The 23,730-nt window shown below is 32.1% G+C and overlaps 1 protein-coding gene across 2 annotated transcripts in view; it reads right to left on the bottom strand.

Annotated features, from left to right (window-relative positions):
* Positions 1-293: 293 nt before the first annotated feature.
* The window catches only part of LOC149792164 (deoxynucleoside triphosphate triphosphohydrolase SAMHD1-like), a 100,425-nt gene continuing 76,988 nt past the window's right edge, over positions 294-23,730 (bottom strand). The window contains exons 7-18 of one of the 2 annotated variants that reach the window (XM_089969361.1): positions 21,670-21,726; positions 20,149-20,316; positions 18,598-18,686; positions 17,689-17,745; positions 17,130-17,331; positions 15,492-15,530; positions 8,223-8,300; positions 7,356-7,460; positions 6,877-7,004; positions 4,609-4,646; positions 4,189-4,301; positions 294-2,088 (exon numbers count right to left, since the gene is read on the bottom strand). In XM_089969361.1, coding sequence (XP_089825487.1) covers positions 2,077-2,088; positions 4,189-4,301; positions 4,609-4,646; positions 6,877-7,004; positions 7,356-7,460; positions 8,223-8,300; positions 15,492-15,530; positions 17,130-17,331; positions 17,689-17,745; positions 18,598-18,686; positions 20,149-20,316; positions 21,670-21,726 — 1,086 coding nt within the window. In that variant the 3' untranslated portion in view covers positions 294-2,076. Of the gene's footprint in view, positions 2,089-4,188; positions 4,302-4,608; positions 4,647-6,876; positions 7,005-7,355; positions 7,461-8,222; positions 8,301-15,491; positions 15,531-17,129; positions 17,335-17,688; positions 17,746-18,597; positions 18,687-20,148; positions 20,317-21,669; positions 21,727-23,730 lie in introns of both variants that reach the window. The other variant, XM_089969359.1, reaches the window with a different exon arrangement.

Here is a 23,730-nt window from a genome sequence, read left to right as displayed (position 1 = left end):
ATAGGACGAGGATGGTAATAATATTATTGATTTTATCACCGATATTGATGAAGCCCCATCTGTAGATGACCTCGATTGATTTATTAATAATCTCCTAGTATACGATGATATGATGATAGACAAACAATCAAATCCAGCTCTGCTATCTTCTCGAGGCAGACACAAAAACACAGACGTTATGTTTATGTTATTCAGAGATATAAACAAATACCTTAAGTTATCATGATAACTGTAATATTTTAGCTGAGTTTAATTTAGTCGATACACATACTCTGCTAAATATTCATCAGACTTGGTGTTCAGGGGATATGGATATGATACATATCTGAAACTTCTTTTCATGTGCGCAAGCTACCCCACACGGATTTATCACGATACATTTACATGCTCCTCGGTCGTAATATCGCGTACGTCTTTATAAACGTTTTGATTGAGAGATTTCGCCAGGGAGGGTTACAACCAACAATGAGTGTCCGGGTGGCTAAACAGACACACAAATAAACAATCGTCAACAATAAGGTAACCCAGTTAGAGAAATCCCCTTCGGTTAGAGGCTTTGGTTTGCGTTATTGACGTTGTATGCTTCATTTTTTTAGGAAGCTTTATTTTCATTAATGGACTTGTCTAAAATGGTCTGTTTACCCTCCCTGCTGCTACAGTTTTAGTGACTTCCATATAAACATTACATTTCAGACCAATTTTTAACTAAGTTTTCAGGCTGCTTAAAATACATAACATAAAGTTCCATCTATAACAATGGTCCATAGTAGAGATGAATTAAAGCTATATCACATCCTTATCACGTACTAAACAATCGACAATTGAGGATATATCTTCAAAATGTATCTTTGAAAAACGTTAAACATTTACTAACTGTATAATTAACTGCATATTATGACTGACATTTGAATGAACTACACAAACATATTCAACAACCTAAATCTTCTTTATTTGTTTATGTTTGACAACCCTGAAATCACTGATCTAGAATCTGACTTGTGCTGATTTATCAAAATAAAAGAAGTATCCCCTACAAACAATGATTGCAAATGGTTTTATTTCGAGTTTGCATGTGTTACCACCAAATGCATACATATCAGTAAATACAAAACATAAAAAAAAACATTCATTATAAAGAGCACATTTATCTCATCTGGGCAGCTTTAGTTTCCTCTCTTCCTGACGTTAAGCACTGAGGCATATATCCCATATTTGCAATAATCTAAAAGATTTTTTGTACAACTGATTGGACAAGCTATGGGGTACGTACTGCTTAAGTGACTCCATGATAGTCTTAAATATGCTAAATGTAGGCTCATTTTTTTTTTACAATAATAATTGTTTTATATTTGTCAATGAACGTGTTTGCACATCATAAATACCAGAGTTCCATCTTTGCTCCTACGTAAACCTATTTCACTAAAAGTATAGATATACCATCAATGTATCAATGTACACAGCAGTTTTATATCGTGCTTACTGAGCTGACCCTTTGTTCTCTACCTAAAGTTGAGGGGGAAAATTAAATTATATTTATCCTGCAATAAGTAAAGTTTTACGTTTCGTGATTATCTCATTGTTGTAAATAAATAATTCATCATAAATAAATAAACTTCAGGGTCGAAATTATATGTCCAAATTAAAAACTGAAAATATCTTTCGCAATAAATCTGTAAATAAGAGGAAGAAATAAAACTGCTAAACCAGACAAATGTATGTCACTCGATTAGTTGTTTTCGTAGCATATTAGGCAGTTCAAGGAAAATGGTACAAAAAATAAACAGGCACATCGAAGATCCATATGGTTTCAATTACTCTTCCGCGAGCACATTCATGTATCATGCAATGAACCCTGTATTTACGTAACTTTTCTTCACCTAAAATGATGTGATACATTAAAAGACAGACATAACTAGGTGAATAAATAAAAATATTGTGATCGCTAGTATAACACTCATTCTAGGATAGTAAAATACATCAGAACATTTTTACATGAATTACCATAGTTTAAGCAAAATGAGAATACTATGAAGCTGATCATTCTCTGCAACTTCTTCGCAGGTTACGTGCACATGCTTATTGTTTCACCTGCAACAGATGTAAAAAGCAATATATATATATATATATATATATATATATATATATATATATATATATATATATATAATCATGGTTAATAGTAGTAGTAGTAGTAATAGTAGTAGTAGTAGTAGTAGTATCGGTGTTAGAATTAGTGACAGTAGTCTATGCTAAAAGAGTGACAGCTACACAGAGGAGGGTAGAAGGAATAAAATAAAGAATTTCCCTATTATTCTGTGGCATTGTAGATTAATAAGGCTACATTTCCTGTAATGTCAATTGCAAGGCATGTAAAAAAATATTTAAAATGTTACAATTGTTTAATATGAACTGACTCCAACTTATGTAAAGCGTGAAGCAAAACAATTTCACCTTACACCTTTCTGCTAAACCTCAAAGCAAATAAGAAAATCAAATTCTGCGTTGCTACCCTATTATATCCAACTGGTGCATTCTTGTCTTGTCCTATTTGTCGCTCCGACATATGTTCATTCCTTGCAGTATAACCAAAGGTGCAGGTTTCTTTTCGGTAACCTTGTGTTTGTACTAGTTAATCACATCACACATATTTGATTTTTACACGTGACATATCGCCGCAGCAAAGAATAACTACTAATATCCAAACTATTTCCGGTTGACTCTTATTTATTTATTTATTTACTTCTTTATTTATTTGTGTATTCATTTATTTATTTATTAATTTTTATTATTATTATTATTATTATTATTTGTATTAGTATGTCATAAGCGAGAAAAGAGCTGTTAAATAAAAGTAGGCGTCTTTTCTTTCGTTATTTTGCGGCAAGAAAGAAAAAAGATAAGAGAATATATTATTAAGTTGCCATATATATATATATATATATATATATATATATATATATATATATATATATATATATATGAGAAACATTATCTAGGACTAGATTGACCAAGAGCTGAAAGGATTAAATAATTTTGACATATTGTGTGATCAATGCAGTCCTTATTTGACGTATGCCGAATTTAAGTTGAAACTTGTACGTTTGTATTGCAAAAACGTTGAGCTGGCATAGGCGTGTGCTGAAATATGAGCATCTTACATTTCCATTATATGAAGTGACTCGAATTTTCAGACAAGAAAAAGGTAAACACATCGAACTCTCTAACCGTATGAAAACAAACATAAATATATGGCCATGCAAATTAAATCTAACCAATGAAATAACAAGTACTGACATAGTGTGTTGCTCTCGATTCGTGCAAGGCTTGGGAAAATATTACATTATGAGACATTTTTCCCATTAACGTTTAGTACTGTAAAGTAATAAACTTGTGGAAGATATGAAAGCGACAACAATGCGATACAAATTTTATTTTCGCCTAGGTCACGATGATGAATTGTAAAATGAATCAGTTCGAGTTTTAAAAGTGAGAGAAATAACGTTATTTTCCATGTAATCATTTCGAACACGACAAATTATGTTTCTTGTATTGACAATTTGTGAGTTAGTGTGTTTCAAACTAATGTCACATAATTTTCTTCTTTCAAAAAGACATGAATGATTCAGAGGCATTTAATCTTAGCGTTGTTATGTATATCATTATTTGGTCTTTAACGTTTCGGGCACGACTGCAGATTGCAGCGAGCTAGACATAAATGTTGACAAGTTTTATAATAAATTTTAATGATTTATTTATTTACATGTGTGGTGTCATTTTCAATAGGATGTTTAAGTCAGGCGCATTCTGTTGCGAAGTGGAGACATATTGTAAACTAAGTAAAGTGGAATATATTGCAACATAGGTACGAGAGAAAATATTTTGATATAGAGCCGTAAGTCGTATAAAAGAAAGAAGTTGTCAATTTATTAATTCCTAATTCACCTTCCTAGTATTGCTTTTCTTTGCTATCTGAAGATATGTTTAATGCTGCATTTGTATATAATTTAGTCTTCCGTCATTGACCTGTTTAACATTTGTGGTCCGATTAGAAACTAACCTGGTCAATATTAGTAACATTTATGATAGATTAATATATCATATGTACCTATTGAAAGTTATGGGCATGTCGCAGGCATCAATTCGATTTTACTCTATATTTTATTCCGATTCCTGTATATCTTTGATTACCTTTTTACTTGCAGATGGTCCATCCAACTCGGCTGTTTGTTCTTGATGAAGTACTCGAAGTGGGGTCATCTCTCCCTCGACAATTCTCTCACATCTGTTTTCAGTTGTTTCAACTTTCGTGAACAAGAATATAGGGCATAACAAATAACATATAGCACGTGTTACTCTTCATAGTATCACTCACGCGGTGAGCCCCTAATTTATTATATTTTGGATGGATTATCACATTTAGAGCTTAAATTGTTCAGGAAGAATAAATAGGTTCCTTGATGAATATGGTTAAAACATGGTTAGGATGTCAGAAATACTTTACGTTTAAATGAAACTATCATATAACAAATCTTAAAATATCAATCGGCATAAAACAAAACCTTTCGACTGGTAGAACATTTATTGCCGTTTCATAAAGATGATAGTTACCTTGGTTTTGGCCAACCTGTTGTGTCCTATTAATATCCCTGTGGTTATAAAGAAAAATTGAATTATCATTATATAATACATTATGTAATATGCATGATATATTGTCAACTTTGTTGTAATGACGTAGCGAATAAAAAGACGTTCTTTTAAGTGCAATATACACATATTCTCGTCCTCAGTACCTTACACCTTCAAACATATATAAATTGATTCGCAGAAACATATACTCATGAAGATTGGTCGATTTTCAAAGACTTAAACCGATTCAACAGGAAGTGCAGATTACAAGCCGAACATAAATTAATATAAGACCAAGGCAAACATTATGTGTAGTAAAATCAAAGAAATTCTTGAACGATTATTTGGCATTAACTTGCATATATAAATGCAAAGCTAATTACAAAAATAGCATAGATAGATAGATAGATAGATAGATGGATAGATATATAGATATGTATGTATGTAGGTATGTAGGTAGGTCAGTCGGTAGGTAGGTAGGTAGGTAATTAGGTAGGTTGGTAGTTATTTAAGTAGGTAGGTAGGTAGTTAGGTAGGTATGTTCTTATGCAAGGATGTAAGTATATACGTATGTACGTATGAAGGTATGGATGCAGATATGTATTTTTGAATCTTCAAAATCATGTGTATATATATATATATATATATATATATATATATATATATATATATATATATATATATATATATATATGGCGATATTTACCACCTCTTTTTAGAAGAGAGATATCCATACCCCTGTTGTACTATTTACAAATAACGACGTTTAAAGGATATAACCAAGTCAAAAATCACACTGACAGACGGCCTTTTGGATTTCAGGCACGCCCGTGATTTCTTGAGTTTGACATCTGTACTACCACAAACTAGGGAAATGCCAGATTAAACATTATGGAACCGCTCATTAAAAAATAGTTATATTCAAGAATTGTTAAAGCATAGATGCACCTCCAATTAAAACTTGATTGTTAAGCACTGGAGTGTAAATTTACAAATAACGTCCAGTATTGTGAATTAAACTGAAATGGTCATTTTATCACAAATCCCAACGTCTGAAGTTCTAGATGATTTTAGTCTTTTTCCGAATAATTCTAATATTAAATGTGTTGACGTGCCTGTAGTATCAAACGCGCAAATGTGCCAGTGTCCTCAAGTTTGACGATTTATTAAAAGTTTTCATATGCTTCATAATAATATAATCCAAAATATCCTGGTCTGAATCTACTATAATTCCAAATCACTGCTTCTATCAAAGAATATTATTGACCACTTTGTAATTCCCGTAAATAATGATTTGAATAAATAACTCCTACCAAATGTAAAACTGAACTCTACAATCGGACTGATACAGCTTCAGATGTTAGGAATGAGCACCTTCCAAAGTTGATAACATTCTACAAGTTTAAGACGCAATAATATATTTAGTATATAGGTCAGTCTCCTTTACTGAACATAAAAAGTACTTAGCACTTGTATGTGTTTCCGAATTAAAAATGCAATGTCCAAGACTCAGATGCAAGTAAATATTTTACTGTTTATTTTAATCTGCCTATTTAATCCATAATTATAGATACAATTTAGCTATGTATTATATTGCTTACCAAAAAGACGTTTTGGTCACGTATACCACAAACTTGATTTTCGACAAGGTCGAGTACGAAATGCAGGTATGCATAGGAAAAAATAATAATTAAGAAAGGTCAACAAACAATGCAAATATATACATATATATATATATATATATATATATATATATATATATATATATATAGAGAGAGAGAGAGAGAGAGAGAGAGAGAGAGAGAGAGAGAGATAGATAGATATATGAAAGACAGGGAGGGTGTGTGTCTTTGCATTTCTATAATGTGTAATATAATCTTCAACATATGCAAACCTTCAACATACAAAGATATTTATCTACATTAAGGCTTTCATACATAAATACATGCAAACAAACTTGCATACATACATACCTACTATCATGCATACATGCATCGATCAATCTATCCATCAATCCATACATCCATTAATACATTGATCCATCCATGCATACATACATTCGTACGTTCATACGTACGTAATTACGTACGTACATACATACATACATAAATACATACATACATACATACATACATACATACATGAATACATACATGCAAAACTACATATATACATACCACTACTATGCGCAACTAAGAAGAACATGTTTGTAAATGACCTTGATGTTATTCTAATGAACTTGATACAAACCATTCCTTTAACTTTTTCTTGAAGTCGTTCAACTTTTCTTGATTATTATGATTCTCATTTCCTTGACTGATCTTTTCGTAGACTCGAATATGATATTCTTGAAAAACGGAGGGAAGGACAACAGATACCTATGAAGAAAAATGCACATAGTAATGTTAGAAGATAACCTGGTAGAGTATGTCCTATCTGGGTTCTGAAGACTTCATGCCTGTTTCAAGTAGCCGGTATTATTTTAATTCTTATATATTATGCATATTTCACTAGGTATCTAATACTATCTTCATTAGATGCTACAATGTTTGAGCAAATTCCAGCCTTGCATAAGATGTACCATTGTTGATATGTTGATCCTTGCTCTCTGCTGGTTTATTCTGGTTACCTATTTGATAATGATCGAGTGGAAGTGAATGACAGAAATGTAAAACATAGAATTACAATTTCTTGATTATAATATATGTAATAGTAATAAATATTCTTACATCCTCTCTACGAAGCGTTATTCCCTTATCTTCTGCCCCTTTGCGGTAAAAGTACAGCTTTAAGACTGGGTCCTCTCCATCGCGGCCGTAGTCAAATTTGACCTTCTGAAAAGCGTCAAATACATATATGCTTCATTTGATGCGCAAATTGTCCAAGTGACCATGAGCGAGAAACGCTTTAAATCCGCTCTCAAAGTATGACTTCAAATTGTAGTACGTCATGATTACCCGTAAGTGATTTGACATCTTCAAGAGTGACATATATCAGGTCTAGAGAGACACTCTAATCAAATTCAGAAGAAAAATCATTAAAGGTACGTCAATCCATATCATTCAATCAATAGTTTCGAAACTGATAAAATGACGAAATATTATATATATATATATATATATATATATATATATATATATATATATATATATATATATATATATATATATATGTGTGTGTGTGTGTGTGTGTGTGTAAATGTGTGTGTGTATTCGTTATAAGAGTTATCATAAAGGTTTAGTTCTTTAGTACATAAGGCAACTGAATGAAACGATTACATTTCCATATACCGAGTATTTCAATTTTTATCTTAATCAGATCCTTTGGATGATTGCCTTCAGGCGATGTACACATGCCAACAGTGCTCAACACTTATTAGTAATTAAATGATTATATAACATAGTGTTCATTTCCTATAGCAGTAGCAGGAACCAAACCATGGTGTATTACAAAAAAATCCAAAATTCATTAAAATATTTAGAGAAGGAAACTGTTTAATGTTAGATAACGACCATATTCCATAAAACTTGAGAATTGCATTTGTATTTAAACCGTAATCAAAGAGCATACGAAAATGATAATGATTTTGAGATTACCTGAATTTCTATGCCGTCTGGTGTCGTCAGCTGAGTTTGACCTACCAGTTCCTGGATTTCTTTCTTGGTCTTTTTGAACTGTAATATAATGGTTAGCAATATGTACTAATGAATACATTTTTGAATTTAAAAATCACATCGGATAAACTTACAGACACATAATGCAGGACTGGTCAATGTGCAGCATTTTTTTTTCGTGTAAGCAATATCATTGACATTTCATGAATTCTCAGCATATGACAACCTTTACCTGCACGAAAAGAGCAAATTTCGCTGACTAATGTTGTTTGCACATTCCAGATTAAATATAACAGTATTCCTTAGCTGACACAAAATTATGTTCAGAATGAATAAAGCATACGTAATAGACTCAATCATGTTACAGAATGCATAAAGCATACACAATAGACTCAAGCATGTTACAGAATCATAAAGCATACATAATAGACGCAATCATGTTACAGAATGCATAAAGCATATATATTAGACTCAATCATGTTACAGAATGCATAAAGCATACATAATAGACTCAATCATGTTACAGAATGCATAAAGCATACATATTAGACTCAATCATGTTACATGATGCATAAAGCATACACAGTAGACTTAATCATGTTACAGAATGCACAAAGCATACATAATAGACTCAATCATGTTACAGAATGCATAAAGCATGCATAATAAACTCAATCATGTTACAAACTAGGCAAGTTTACAATATCAGTAACAAGATTTTTAAGAAAAGAACAAATTTATTCATATGCATGCTGCAATTGTATGAAATTTACTTTTATTTCTGAAAATATCCTGCAATATTATGTTTGATACGATGTCTTTCCGTCTATCTGTACGTCACTCTTTATGTTTCTGATAAACGCAAAAAACGTTCATCAATCAGCGGTCAAGCTTGGAATATATGTTCCCTCTAGATTGTTAATCGGCAGCACGATATAGAAAACGTTTTGCTACTGGACCGGGTCCATAGCATGGTTAAAGGATATATATATATATATATATATATATATATATATATATATATATATATATATATATATATAACTCTCTGTTAGTCATGATTTTTATTGTGGTGCTATACATTTTGCTTATTGCTCAGTTCCGGCCCAAGAGTCTCTGCGACGAACTCAAACAGACCAACAAATGCTAAAGTAGATAACATGGATTCTCAACATGTATTGTAAGTTATTTCGTTTCTGTGTACTTACACATGCGTTGTATTTCAATAATCTCTGTGATCCATCGGAACCTGGAGCATATATAAAAAACTCATAGACTGGGTTTCGTGCTTTGTGTAAATTCCGAAATGAGTCTGCTGCCTCAGAGAGGGGTTGTTGATTATAATTCGTGGTTTCCGAATGGAGCGTGTATCTGAAGGAATGTTTAGCATTTGATTCGAATATGGCTCTTGTATCCCTTGAAAGTACGGGGCGTTAAAGGGCGTACGCAAATTTATATTTCCTGGGATATCTGCTCTTGTGACCAGTCGACATTTTTACCATTGAAGTCTTCTATTATATACCAGTTGTTCATCCTCTATTCATCCTCTGGATCACCAAATGTGACACAAACAAAATGTTAGACAACCAGTTTGGGACTTTACTTGTAAATCAATTCAATTGTGTTGCTGACTATTCGTTTCTTAAACATCAGTCAACGGAGTTTATTAGCTATGTCCAGTTAATATCTGAGTTGATTTATATATTTTCACCATTACTGGAATTACAAGGTGCTCGTAAAATTCAGAACTAAATAAATATTTTGTAATTACCGTGAACTCATTTAAAGAAAGTTTGGATTAAATCATTGTTAGTACTTCAAACTATTCCAGACTATTATCACATCGGCACATCACATTGGACTTCATTCCAAACACCACTGGAAATATTTTGAATACTCGATACTTTTGGATTTGTCATAGAACTTAAGTACTATTTATAATTTCATTTACCTTCCTAAAATTTGGTTTTAATTTTTCACTTTGTATTTTAAGGAAATGAATTACTTTTTAAAATGTACATACCTTATTGGTTTACACTCTTTTGTGTTAGTTTAAGATAATATAGTTGTAAAAGTATGTAATGTCCATAGGAAATATCTTTAAATTTATTTACCGGATTAGATCGTACGTTGCAGACCATTTTCGACTAAATTGTTAGTGTATAATGTATCATATATGGGATCCAAAACGCCAATTGAATTTGAGCAAATGAACATGAAGCGTGGCACTGTGTTGGAATTATATAATTTTATACTTTCTTGTAATATATTATTACCAGTTTTTGCTGAAATTGCACTAGAAACAGTTCATGCAAAGTGTGTTTGAGAGCCGATATATGTGTACAAAAGAAATAATGTTCAGTTAATTGAGTACACGTGCTAATACTCGTCCGTGTTTGCTAGTACGGCATGATGGTAATATTTCCTCCCTTTGTCGCAAACAAGACAAATTATAATACTAAGTCCCCATACTAGACAGGTGATTTCATAATAAGATTTGTATTTCAGTAAACATGCGAGCAAAACAACAGTTCACGTAATACCTTTTGTGATTATATAGTATAAAGCTCATCTAGTAAATAACATTAAATAACAATTTGTGTTCGGTTGTTGGTTTGTACACTACGACGTCGTCATTTTAGTATAGACCTTACATAGTTTCAGGATAAAAGTAAACATGTTGTTGAGATTTGAGTTCAGTTCATAAATTTCCTTGAAAATAAAACAGTTTTACCTAACTCTGGAGTGGGTAGCAGTTAAAGTAATTAACCGTAATGACAATGTCAGATCGGTCTCGAAGGAATACTCGACCTCCATCCATTGCTGTGTTACATCTTTGATTTTTATGTAAGGGACGATTTATTGAAAATTAGTTATTGCTAGCACAAACATCTTCAATGAGTCCTATAGGTGCATTCGATTCAACTGTGCGAGTTAAATTATTTCAAGTATTTATTTGATTTAGATAGTACCAAGTCATAAGGATTGATCAGTATGTTTCAATTATTGTGAATTCGTTTAAAGCCAGTTTAGATTAGATCATACGATACTTCAGGAATATTGTAACGTCAGTAAAATAAGTTGAATTATATACTGAATTCCACATAAAATTATTCTGAATAATCAAATGTTTTGGACTTGTGATATAATTGTAGGACTATTTTTGATTTACTCACTATACTTTGTCATTTTGTTTTCAGCTTGTAACTTAGGGAAGTAAATTATATTATAAATTCTACAAAATATGCTGTTTTTTGCTCTTTTCTGTTTCTTATTTTAAGACCATTGAGCTATATCACACGACCTACGTAGGGGTTTCATAACAACAATATACTGGATTTAGGGACCATTGCTTTCGGCCGATGTACATATCTTGCAAGATATGATTTTGTGAGAAATTTACTATATAATGAATACTGACATATACATCGTTTGAAAAGGTGATATGCGTGGAGAAATAACAAGAAGCACACCACGAAGCATAGCCAAACATAACTGTGTAGAGGCCACAACTCACGGGTAATGGAAATATACTGGGGATGTGGAGATCGTTAGGGACATCCTCCAAGGTGACAAGCTGACATAAGTACAATTGGGGACTGCGCTTATTGCTCTGACAAGTGATGAGATAGTAGAAAGAAGGGTACCAAACTAGAAAATAACTAACCTTATACAAAAATTAATTTGATAATATTAGTTAATCGTCTAAAGTCTTATGTGTGGAATAATTCTAAAGTATGCCCTATGATAGTGATAATGAGTGTCGTCACCATTGACATTTAACTGGGATTTACAATGAACACGTAAGTTAATCTTAGCATTACACATGGTAAACAAGACAATATAGCACCCCACTCTCCAACAACGAAGAATTCGAACAGCGACAGGATGATGGGACTATGAATGTTGAAAAGCATGGAGAGATGGCGAATCGTGAAAGAATGAAGTAGTGTAACTGGAAAGTACTATGTTAATCGGATGAGGAATGATATCCTGCTGGACACAAACAGGTGTTACACATTACTTAGACGACACGAGAAGATGTACCAAAACGCAAGTGATAGTCATGGTACATATTTCTGAGGTGATGTTAAGAGACTGTATCTTCCACTTTTAAAAATTATACGCTCTCAACATTTGATTTCCAATTTGTTGAAACATATATCTTAAAGTAATATTTACCATAGATACAAGTTTCAGCTTAGTAATGATGTTGCATGTGGGGAGTTCCTTGGTTTACAGTATGTGCTGTGCCATCCTTTGTTTCAACTAAATCGTGAAACTAAATGCATTACATTTTCTTCTCAAATTCATTTTACAATTAACACAAGGTTAAATAGAGCACACAAATAATAGCTGATGATGGCATTGAACGGTTTACTACATAGGATATATTTGCGTTAACGTTCAATAACTTTACACACAAATCAAAGAAAATCAAATGGAAAGTAAATATGAAGAACTTTCTAATGTTCACAAGTTACCAGTGAATGTAACTATACACAGTGTATTTGAATGGTGTATGTGTTGTGATTATAGTCCGTTATCTAACATTTAGCCATTGTAGCCGCACTGGCTTGTCCCTGTGCCTACTTATCTTGCTCACAGCATGGATCCATACTGATGTGACTTCCTGATTAATAGACATGACGATCCACTGATCATTACTGGTTTAGCTTTTGCTGTGCCATTTGTATACATTTTTGGATTCGTTATATTTTGTTTACTCTATTTTTTAAGTGTTAACGTTAGCTCATATAGTCGTTACGTGTCGTTTCGATTCGCTTATTAGCGATGGTCCACATTATCACATTTGTCCTAACAATTATGAAAATCAGCTTTCATCCTACCTGCAAGCATCTCGCAAAAGGTTGCGTAATTAAGGTTGATTATCTGACATGTTACTTCCCTCATTCCTGCAAATCTCAGCCACGTAGCTGTTTACAATCACATACTGCAAAATTGTGTCTCCGTCCTAACACCGATTATCAGTCACTTTTATGTTTGTAAAATAATTTATTTACATTTATAATGTACACCAAATTTTCTACCTTGACATGCGATGCCTTTGGTATAGCGCTTAGGTTGATATTTCCTGTTTTTAATGTTAATTTTGACATTACCAGCGATAAGTTTTTTTTGTGAACCAGTAAAGAGTTTTACTGCGTCATAATTGATACATCGAATATACACGAATAAAGAATAATAACTACACTCATTAATAACAATTTCAATCTTATTTTCAATGTTTTAGACAAACAGTGAACTGAAAGCTACATATTGTATGTACTAACAATCCAGAAACACATCTGTTATGCTCACAGTAGGGGTTGTCAAATAAGATATTCCAAATGATATTGCTACATTATCACAATCTTCATTATTATCATAGTTTTACTTTGACATTTCAAGGTCTGTTCACTTCTCAGGCCATAAGGTTTGAGCGCCTAAAGATTGTGTGTATATATATATATATATATATATATATATATATATATATATATATATATATATATATATATATGTGTGTGTGTGTGTGTGTGTGTATGTAAGTATGTATGTGTGTGTGTGTGTGTGTGTGTGTGTGTGTGTGTGTGTGTGTGTAGAACCATCAGTTAGACGCATTAATGTATATAGGTACAACATTATCTCGATTCATTTAATTCGAATTACACTTTTGGATGTCTCATCAGTTTATTTGCTAATAAATGGATCTTGAGAGCGATTGGTTTAAGATTTATAAGAAAGCATGTTATGAAACTCTGTTAACATATTCCATATCGTGAACAATTCTGACATAATTATTTTTGTATATCTGGTTTAAAACAGTTTCCTATAGCATTACTCCGGTGATGAACTTTAGTTACGGTAACCAACTCTGTCTTTGTAACGAAATTAACGATTTTATTTTCGTGTTCTGAATTGACTATAGTAGGACAGCTAGTGTACTGTATTATATAGCATCAAGCAATAAAATGAAATTGAGATAGATACTTAAATCTGTATTCTTGCTACATTTATGTCCTAGTATCATCTTTCGAAATCAAAACCATTGCCTGGGATAATGACGTCACTCATGTGAGTGATTGTTTTATTTTTACTATGTTTGTACATTCAGCAACTGTATATTTGTAGGGTATATCATCTTGGGAATATGTGTTTGTTTCTTTTTTATCATGCTCTTTCTGTTGGAATAGTAACCTAAACAAATGCATTAAGTTTCATCGTGTTTTTTCCCATATTTTCTTTTTGTCAGAACTGTTGTGTTCCATTAATGGTTTTAAGTATTTTTCCCATTCAATGATTAAGGAGAACCACCTATATTTCCTGGCCAGTGTCCAGTACACTTTTATATCAAGTGATTTATGCATCAAATATTTTGTATATAAATAGTATCGATGCCTCATTCCTTGATCAGATCAAAATATCATCCCAAAATACAAACTATAAGGTAATGTTAAAAATGTAACATCCAGTTTGAAAGTTTTGCCTCGAGATAAACACAGACAACTGTTGCCGAACAAGAATGTGGCAGATTATACGACCAACGTTTACAAATCTCTACAATTTGCTTTAAAATTGTGCTTTAATAAGCTGCTATTCAATGTATTGATCACGTGGCGTAACATCACACGATTGGATACGATCTACATTGTTAAAGATATAATCTGTGTGACAAGCAGAAACAACGAATGCAAAATGTTTGAAGTATATTTGCTAAATAAAACATTCTGGTTAGGTCGTTTATATGCTGTTGGTTTCGAGCTAGCAATCAAAGCTGGCAAAATGTGATTGAGACATTTAGCTACACACCGGGTATGTTACAAATTACATAATAACACTTGGCTATAAAATATTGAGCAGGATATATTAGAGTTTTTGAATAAAAAGCTTGTGACAGAAAGTTGTTGCTGCCTAAAATGTGATGTATTTGAAGGAATTGATTGAATTGAAAACGCACGATGTTATCATAGTTTGATATTGTTAGAAATGTATATTCGTCCGGATCGTTCACAATATTAATATATAGTCCGTCCAACTGTATTTAACGTTGGGACTTATTAGGTTTGATATACAATTTAAAAGCTCTCCGATCACGACCATTTATTAATGTGCAATATCATAAATTATTACCTTTGCATCATGCATGTGTGTGTATGAAATCTATTTAAAATTGTTCACTGTACATATAAGTCGCTTTAACTGAAATTAATTGCATTATTTTCGCCTAAGTAAAACTGTTTATACTACCTCTTGATCCAAAATATTTGTCTTGCTGTAGTCTGACACCTGTAAAATATATGTTAAATACTAGATAAAGGATTATGTGTTGAAATGATATCTATACATGTAAGAAATATCCACCATATGATTATGATAAACAAACAAGTATGACTTAGTTCGCCTATATCAATAAATTACATGTGATATTGGTGCCTTTAAACAGATTGGGTATCTAAAGAATACCTTTAACCATGTAAAAGACACTGACCAATATACATCTGAGTATATAAATATCACTGAACAGTCACTCACGCGCTCACTTTTTGTACAAAATTGTCCGATGGCAAAGTTATGTAATGTTGTAGACCCTTAAATTATACAAATGATTTTAAAACTTACTTGTCATTGTTAGGAATATGATGGAGAATATGTACCTAGTCCTGATCAAGATTATTTCGTTCTATACAATTGACATGCATTATGTAGCAATAAGAGCATAGTTTTCAAGTACAGACAACTATTATGGGAAGGGAAAATTGTCTACAATCTATTTGGAACAACTGATTAGATACGCATCACTCTTGGTACATTAAGTTGCACATGTGGACATCTAGTAACCATCTGTTTGAGTAGTATTAGTTTTTGCTTTTCAACTTACCACTCGAAATGCCCAAATCGATTACTCCTCTGGACGTATATTAAGTTTTGCCCGAGGGGGAACATTTCATTACTGGCTTATGTGCCTGAGATCGGAACAAAGGTCAAATCTCCTCATACGCGTTTGCTACGATATTTTCAATTTGGTTCAGAACAAACGACATGTACACATCCATAACAAGAAGAGTATTCGTAGGGTCTATTTTACTGTCAAGTTCATGGAGATAATTTCGAGGCGCAAACTGTATTAGAAATATGTGACAAAACACTGGATGCTTTACATGACGCTTCGTTGGCGCTTCAGAAGTTATCGCAATTATTATATCAACTTTAAATAGGTGAACCCCCACCTCAGTTAATACCCTACAGGTTGAACATAATTCCAGTTGATAAAGAGTTCATTTAGCAATTCCTAATTTTATCTAGTTGTATATTAGTTAATTTATATTTCTGACGATGCCACTTGAGGCATTACAAATAATGTAGTGTCAATTCTCCGCAATTAACATCAAAATTATTCAGCTAGAATTGACAATGCAGAAAAGCACGTAATATGATGCATCATTCATTGCGCATGTTTTCAGTCAAAAGCATGTATTGCTTTATCAGATTCATTCACATAATGATTTTTGTTTTCTCTGGCATATTTAAGAATGATATTCAATGCGAAATTCCTATTGCGGTATAATACGGAATCAACCATTATATACATACATATATATGTGTGTGTGTGTGTGTGTGTGTGTGTGTGTGTGTGTGTGTGTATTTCCCAGGACGGGAACACAGAAAGATTCAATATATAAACAAGGCTTTTAAAGAAATTAAAAACATTGGGATAAACGAACTAAACAGAATGATTGAAGATAACCATACGAAAACATTTTTGAACATAGGGACGCCGCTGCGGGTAATGGCCACTTGCTTGGCATCCGTTGCATGTACTACAGCAAATGTGCGTGTTTGTATAGTAACTGGATAAAGAAATATCCAATATATAAACTGTTATACCTTTATTGGAATGTCAGTGACCAATTTGTATAATTTTCGTTCGTGGATTCTCTGAAGCAGGTCCTTGGCCTTCTTGTACTTGTCTCCAGAATGGTTTCGTATTTTGTATAAAATGTCGTCGGACAGCCTTAAATATTCTTCTAGTGCCATAGGATTTTCATGATCTCCTTCACATTTGATTGGAAATACATCTATATCTGTACTGCTAAAAAAGTATAAGTATATTATTCATCGTGTTTCCCTTTATTGAGAGAAGCCACACAATCTTAATAGAAATTATATGCTTTACTTCCATAAAGACAAGAAGTGTCAGTGTCTATCATTACAATATATGTCTCATATACGCATTTATAATCAAAGTAGACAATACAATTGGTATTTATGATCAAAAGGCTAAGAAATGGGAACATTAAAGTCAAAGCCAAGCTGGGATAATTCTCGTCATTAATGAATGTTAATAAATTATGCATCGGCTTGTAGATATTAAGATAGGAATACTTTACCATGTTGCTGTTATCGTATTAATACAGATTATATGATAACAGATTGGGCACGTTACCTTTTCTCCTTTGAGTCTTTATTTGCTGCATGGACAAACCGAAAAACATCCCTCATCCTTAAATCATTAGGAAAATATTATTGTGTTTTCTTAATAACATATTACAGTTGATACAAATATATTTGTTTTAAACCTCTAGCAAAGTATTCAAGTATGAGTTATATCTCAATCGATCTGTCGCCAAAGTACCAATACATCGATGCCAAAGGCAAAATAAATCCTAATAATTATCCATTGGGACATCAAGTGATTATAACGTCACAATGTGCAATAGGCGAAGCATAACTGTTAATTGTCTAAATGATCTTGCGGACAAAATAAATTATACCATTATCATAAAAGAGTAAGGAGTTTACTATTGCTATAGTATTTGTTATAAATATCACCAAGACAAATACATTAATTAAAAAAGCAGGTTCGCAATGAAATCTAATTTCAGTATTTCCATTGGCACGACTGTTTATGCTTTCACGATGATGGGTTAATACTAATATATAAGAAAAAGTGGGAATAAACATAATTTAATGATAAACATTATGTCAATTTCTACAGTGTGTATATTCATTTACTGGCTGTTGACAAGGGTAATTGATTAATGTTGTAATAATGCTAGAATAATTCTTAAATTTAGAGCATATTTAAATAAAGTTATAGTACATGATGTCGACAAATCACTTACAATCTTTGAAAAGTGGAACTTCGGTCTTTGAGACTTCATAGTGTTACGTAATACCTTTTGTGATTACATAATATAAGGGTCATCGAGTAAAAAACATTAAATAACAATCTGATGTTGGGTTGTTGGTTTGTACAAAAGACTTCGTCATTTTAGTAAACACATTATATAAATTCAGGGTAAAAAGAAAACATGTTGATGTTCTAGAGTATATTTAAATAAAATTATAGTACATGATGTCGACAGCAATGATGACTTTATGTCGTATTCTTTGATGCAATATGAATCTTGTGTGGAACATGTTGTATAGATTGAGGGCGTCCTGAAAATAACAAAACAAAACACGTTTCAGTAGTATACAATTTTTATCTATCTATCTATATATCTATATATATATATATATATATATATATATATATATATATATATATATATATATATATATATATATATATATATATATATATATCTATATATCTATATATATATATATATTTAAATACATATCTAGCTATATATATATATATATGTGTGTGTGTGTGTGTGTCAGTGTATGCATGTATATATGACGTAACACTGCATGCATAAAAATGTTTTCAGATGCATGTTGTATCGAAATAATTAAGAAACTTTAGAGTGAGTTAGAATTATTCAAGAATTGCGGCGTAGATAAACGAACATTTGGATCATTTCAAAATTAAAATGAAATTTCAGTTTCGATTTGTACACATGTTCGTAACGACATGATATATGTTACATTATAATGGTGTGGTTGGGAGATTTTAAATGCGTGGACTACTAGTATTTAGTTCAGTGAATTATGGTAACACACATTCTAGTAATGCTCACTTTTTTATTCGTTAGCAATTAGTGACAAACAAATATGTCACGAAAGCATGTGTTCGCGCGAAACACTTCAAGAAAACTGACTACATGAGCGGAAAGAAGACATAAGCAACAAAATATGAAAACTATGTAACACAATTGTGCTAAAATAGGGACAAAAATAATTTAGTTTGACATAGAGTAAACACAAGTCTTGATGGGGTACATTCATTATGTTCATTCTCATCTGCTCATTAAACCTTATTAAAAGAGACGACCTTTTCTAAATTATGTAGCAATGGCCCTGTTCAAAATAAGGAAAGCAGTTTTCTTAATAAGGTGGCAATGTGTTTCCTACGCCGTTACAGTGAATAGTGTTATTTCCGTTTTGTCTAGACGAATAGAAATTGGATATTAGCCGCATATCGTTGTAGGTCGATTACATATGTAATGTCCATGATGCTAATTTATTTGTATTAAAATTTAACAAAATGTGTACGTTAGATAAAGAAGAAATAATAAATACCCTTAAAATATTGAGTTTGCAGTAATACATTTTGATATCTTTCCGAATTATATGCATTTCAATATGCTTTATATAGCTAATCCTCACGTATATGAACATAAATCGCAATCAAACTAAGAATTAAAATCTAAATATTCTAGACAGGCTGTAGATGGTCGACCTTTTTTTTTAAATATGAGTTAAGTAATCTGAACTATCTGTATGTCGAAAAGCAATTTGACGATCATATTTTTCCCCGACTCATTGCATATTGTATCTGTTTGTATGTGAAACAATTAAAGCTTACATATATTAACATATATTTGTTTGCTTACTTATTTTCGTACTTAGTCACATAATACATATCAGGGTAAGCCCTGGTTAACGTGTGGGTAAGTATGCAATTTTTGTTTAGGCGGCATGTGTAGTTCTGAGACAAACTTGTACGTCTTACATAGTCGCGGTATCCCAGCTCAAACACGCCATCTTTAGGTTCCACTATCCGAGCTACAGAAAGAAATCGGTCGAACTGGAATCCTTCTAACAATCCACAGGCCATTGCATCTCTGTTGAAATAATCCCATTTGTCTACATCCACCCCGCTGTCCGCATTGGAAACAATCTGAGATAGAAAAGTATTTGTATTTAAATAACACAAGGCCAAATTCATATTGTCATTTTCTGCCACCTCTTGAATCTACTTGGACATTATCTGCATTTTTCAATACAGTATGCATTGATGTTTAGTTTTGTTTGAGACTGTAGCTGTTGGTAAAGGAGAAAACAATCGAACTTATTCTAACTTCAAACGTTCACAAAGAACATAACTGTAGGATCCTAGGACAAGACGTTTTCCTGTATATGTGGTATAATGATCACTCATGTCAAAGATGTAACAAAAACAAAGCCGATGGATGTGTTTCTAATTAAGTTATTTGTTGGCAGATACAACGAAAGATACATTAGCCAGTTAGTACTTTCAGATAAAATACAATTCATGAGATCCGCATAGGATTTAATAATCATCTTTCGTTAAGTCTTTGTTACATATGAGTTATGCATGAAATGTTTATATATAAGAATTCGAATTTAAAGGCTGAAATCACATAATCTGTGAGCCCATTCAGCTCAGATTCTTAAATTTAATTAAGAAATTACAAGGTACACTCTCTTCTCGGTCGGTTACGTTTCGCGTGGTGGTTTACTACAAGACTTTTGTAACAAATAAAATGACGCAGAAATAGAAAATTCATTTTTAAAATGATTTAAACTGTTTAACACGATTAATACTTCTTTAGTTGCAGAAAATAGTTATTGAAACATTGTTGCTCTTAAATAATATGCATTGGTAATAGGATGATCTGAAATTATTCAAGGTAAATAAGTCATGTATAAGACAAATTCCTTCCCACCTTCTTCGAATACATAATGGTCATGATCACGAGTCTTGTAACGTTTAGTCTAGTGAGGGACAAATCTTTATTTTCATACAACAGATATCACACCATTTTATTGTTTGCTAGCAACGTTGCATATTGTAGAAGAATGTCTAGATTTTCTTCATAATATACATATTATTTATCAAATTGATATCAGAAGACCATATAAAATATAAAGAAATACCTTGTTCCAATTATCTATGTTGAACGTTAAAGATCATCTTAAAATGCGAGACATTCTTTGTTTCGATCGCCAAATTGAACGATTATTGCTCACACCGTTGTGTTTATATCGATCTGTCTCTTCATTGTCGGATAGCTATATCTTTATATGGTTTGTTTCTGTCGATGAATCGTTATGCAATACAATATTCGTTCAATGAACCAATTTGTTCCTTCACTAACACTACGATACTGGAAATCAAACAATTTATTTTCTCACAAGAACAGTAACAAGAGACAGTTGAGGGCTAATAGTGATAAGGTGGTCTATGATTATACTATATTTGGATCATGTTCCAACATGTCATACATACCTGGAACATGTATTTTTTCCTCTTCTCATTCTTATTCATATCCTCCTCTTTTTTCCCCTTAAATAAAAATGTTAAAAATGTAATTCTACATAAATGTTCTGATTAATAACGAAAAATTACAAAGGCAGTAAAGGTGAGGAGCCTAACATTAAGGATAATTTCAAAGACTGAAGTATGTACAATGATATGTATGTTCATGATTACCTTTGTAAGCACAAGGTTATCATTTATTCAATTAGACCTAATCGGGAATATATTAAGTTCAATGAAAACATACGGTACATATTCATCACTTTGACAGACAATAATAAAAGTCTTCACTCCTTGTATTTATAAGTTGAAGTAACTCCAAAGGTTTTTTCTTGTGATTCTATAGCGTATTTGAGTTTGTTAGAACATTATTTAAATGTCTAAAATAATACTCTGGTGTTCAAGTTCATTCTAAATGTTGACATTTGAGTTCGTATAAATATGTATCAGTGCAACAAGCTGAATTCAAATTTTGATTGAAATAATATAAGATGGTGAATTGAAATTGAATAAGGAAACTAAGGCTGATTACATGTTAGAGAAAAATCGGTTGTGATTCATACCGCATATCTGACCTATTTGATCACTCGTGGAAGCATTGTATTCGGAAGTACGGGTAATGTAACATAGCTAATATATGCGTTATTTGCATTTACATCTCCATTTACAGTAGTGATGAAGCTTATTGGCTATAGCTTTCTTTATGTGGAATGCATCCTAGGAGACACATTCAACAGACTTTGTGGTAGCACAGGCTAGATTTTGGAATGGCCCAAGTGAATGTATGTTAAATATAAGTGATTCTTGTAACATCCTCACCATAAGGGTGCTTATTATATATATATATATATATATATATATATATATATATATATATATATATATATATATATATATGCTTCTCCTTGGTACGATTGCCTTAACTCGCTAACCCACTGCGTATTAGCAAAGGTGTTTGTTTGAGTTGCTCCCGGGATAAAATACTAAAGTCGTTTAAAATGCTGGCAAAACAAATGCAAACATGAGATACACATTTCCCGCTGCTGCATCCCTATCTACAGTCCGGCCATCCTGTTTAAGCCCACACCAAGGAATACCACGGCATATTCGAAACTTCGTAGCATTTGTCACTTTTTAGCAACCACCGGGATATGGTTGTATCATGTATGATCCGTTCAGATTTTAAGGGAACAAACCTTTTTTGGCAAAGGCATCGCTATCGCAAATATATGCGGCGCTATAAACAGCATATTGATTATGTTAATAATATTAATGTTACACAATAATTCATTCACGTGTTTGACAAGAGGAAACATGATATATTGTATTGAACAATCCTGTAGCTCGCCACGTAGTTCTTGAACAGGTGAAATGCAGTGGCTCAGATTTGTAAGTAGCAAACTGAGAGAGTTTTTGCAAGGCATGACGGTTCAGCATTTTGACTGATCTTGGTAGCAACACATTTCGAGTGTCCATTACCTGGTTCAAACGATTACCATTCCCGATGGGCCTAATAAACATAAATATACTAAAGTTTTATTTATTTAAATACAACGAGTATTATCATTAATGAATATACTGTACAAGTGTAATTTATTTAGTAGCATTATAAATAACCATTTTTCCTAACGATGGTAAGTTAGCCCCTTAAAATGAATTATTTGTATATTTAATTTAAACCTTCGTTGGATTCAGAGTGCATAAAATGTCCATATTATTTGACAAATCTTATATAATTACCTAGAAATTATTTGGAGACTATTTGTATATATAATAACTGTTTGGATTTATACATGTTGGGAAATTATTGTGATATAATTTAAAAGCATTTTACAATTAATAAACTGTGATTCTTCCGTACTGTTAGTACGTCAGTATATTCATTAACATGATTCGGAATACATTTGGTACTCATTCTAATAACTCGAATCTGGAATTGAAAGAACAGTTTTTACTGTTTATGGTTTCATTCACCAAACTGAAAACTATTGTTAATTCTTAACTCTGTATTTTAGAGAAATGCATTATATT

The sequence above is a fragment of the Sinohyriopsis cumingii genome, chromosome 9 (genome assembly GCF_028554795.1).
Source record: "Sinohyriopsis cumingii isolate HCF-2022 chromosome 9, ASM2855479v2, whole genome shotgun sequence".
NCBI classification, from domain to species: domain Eukaryota; kingdom Metazoa; phylum Mollusca; class Bivalvia; order Unionida; family Unionidae; genus Sinohyriopsis; species Sinohyriopsis cumingii.
This window is presented reverse-complemented; position numbering and strand designations above follow the sequence as displayed.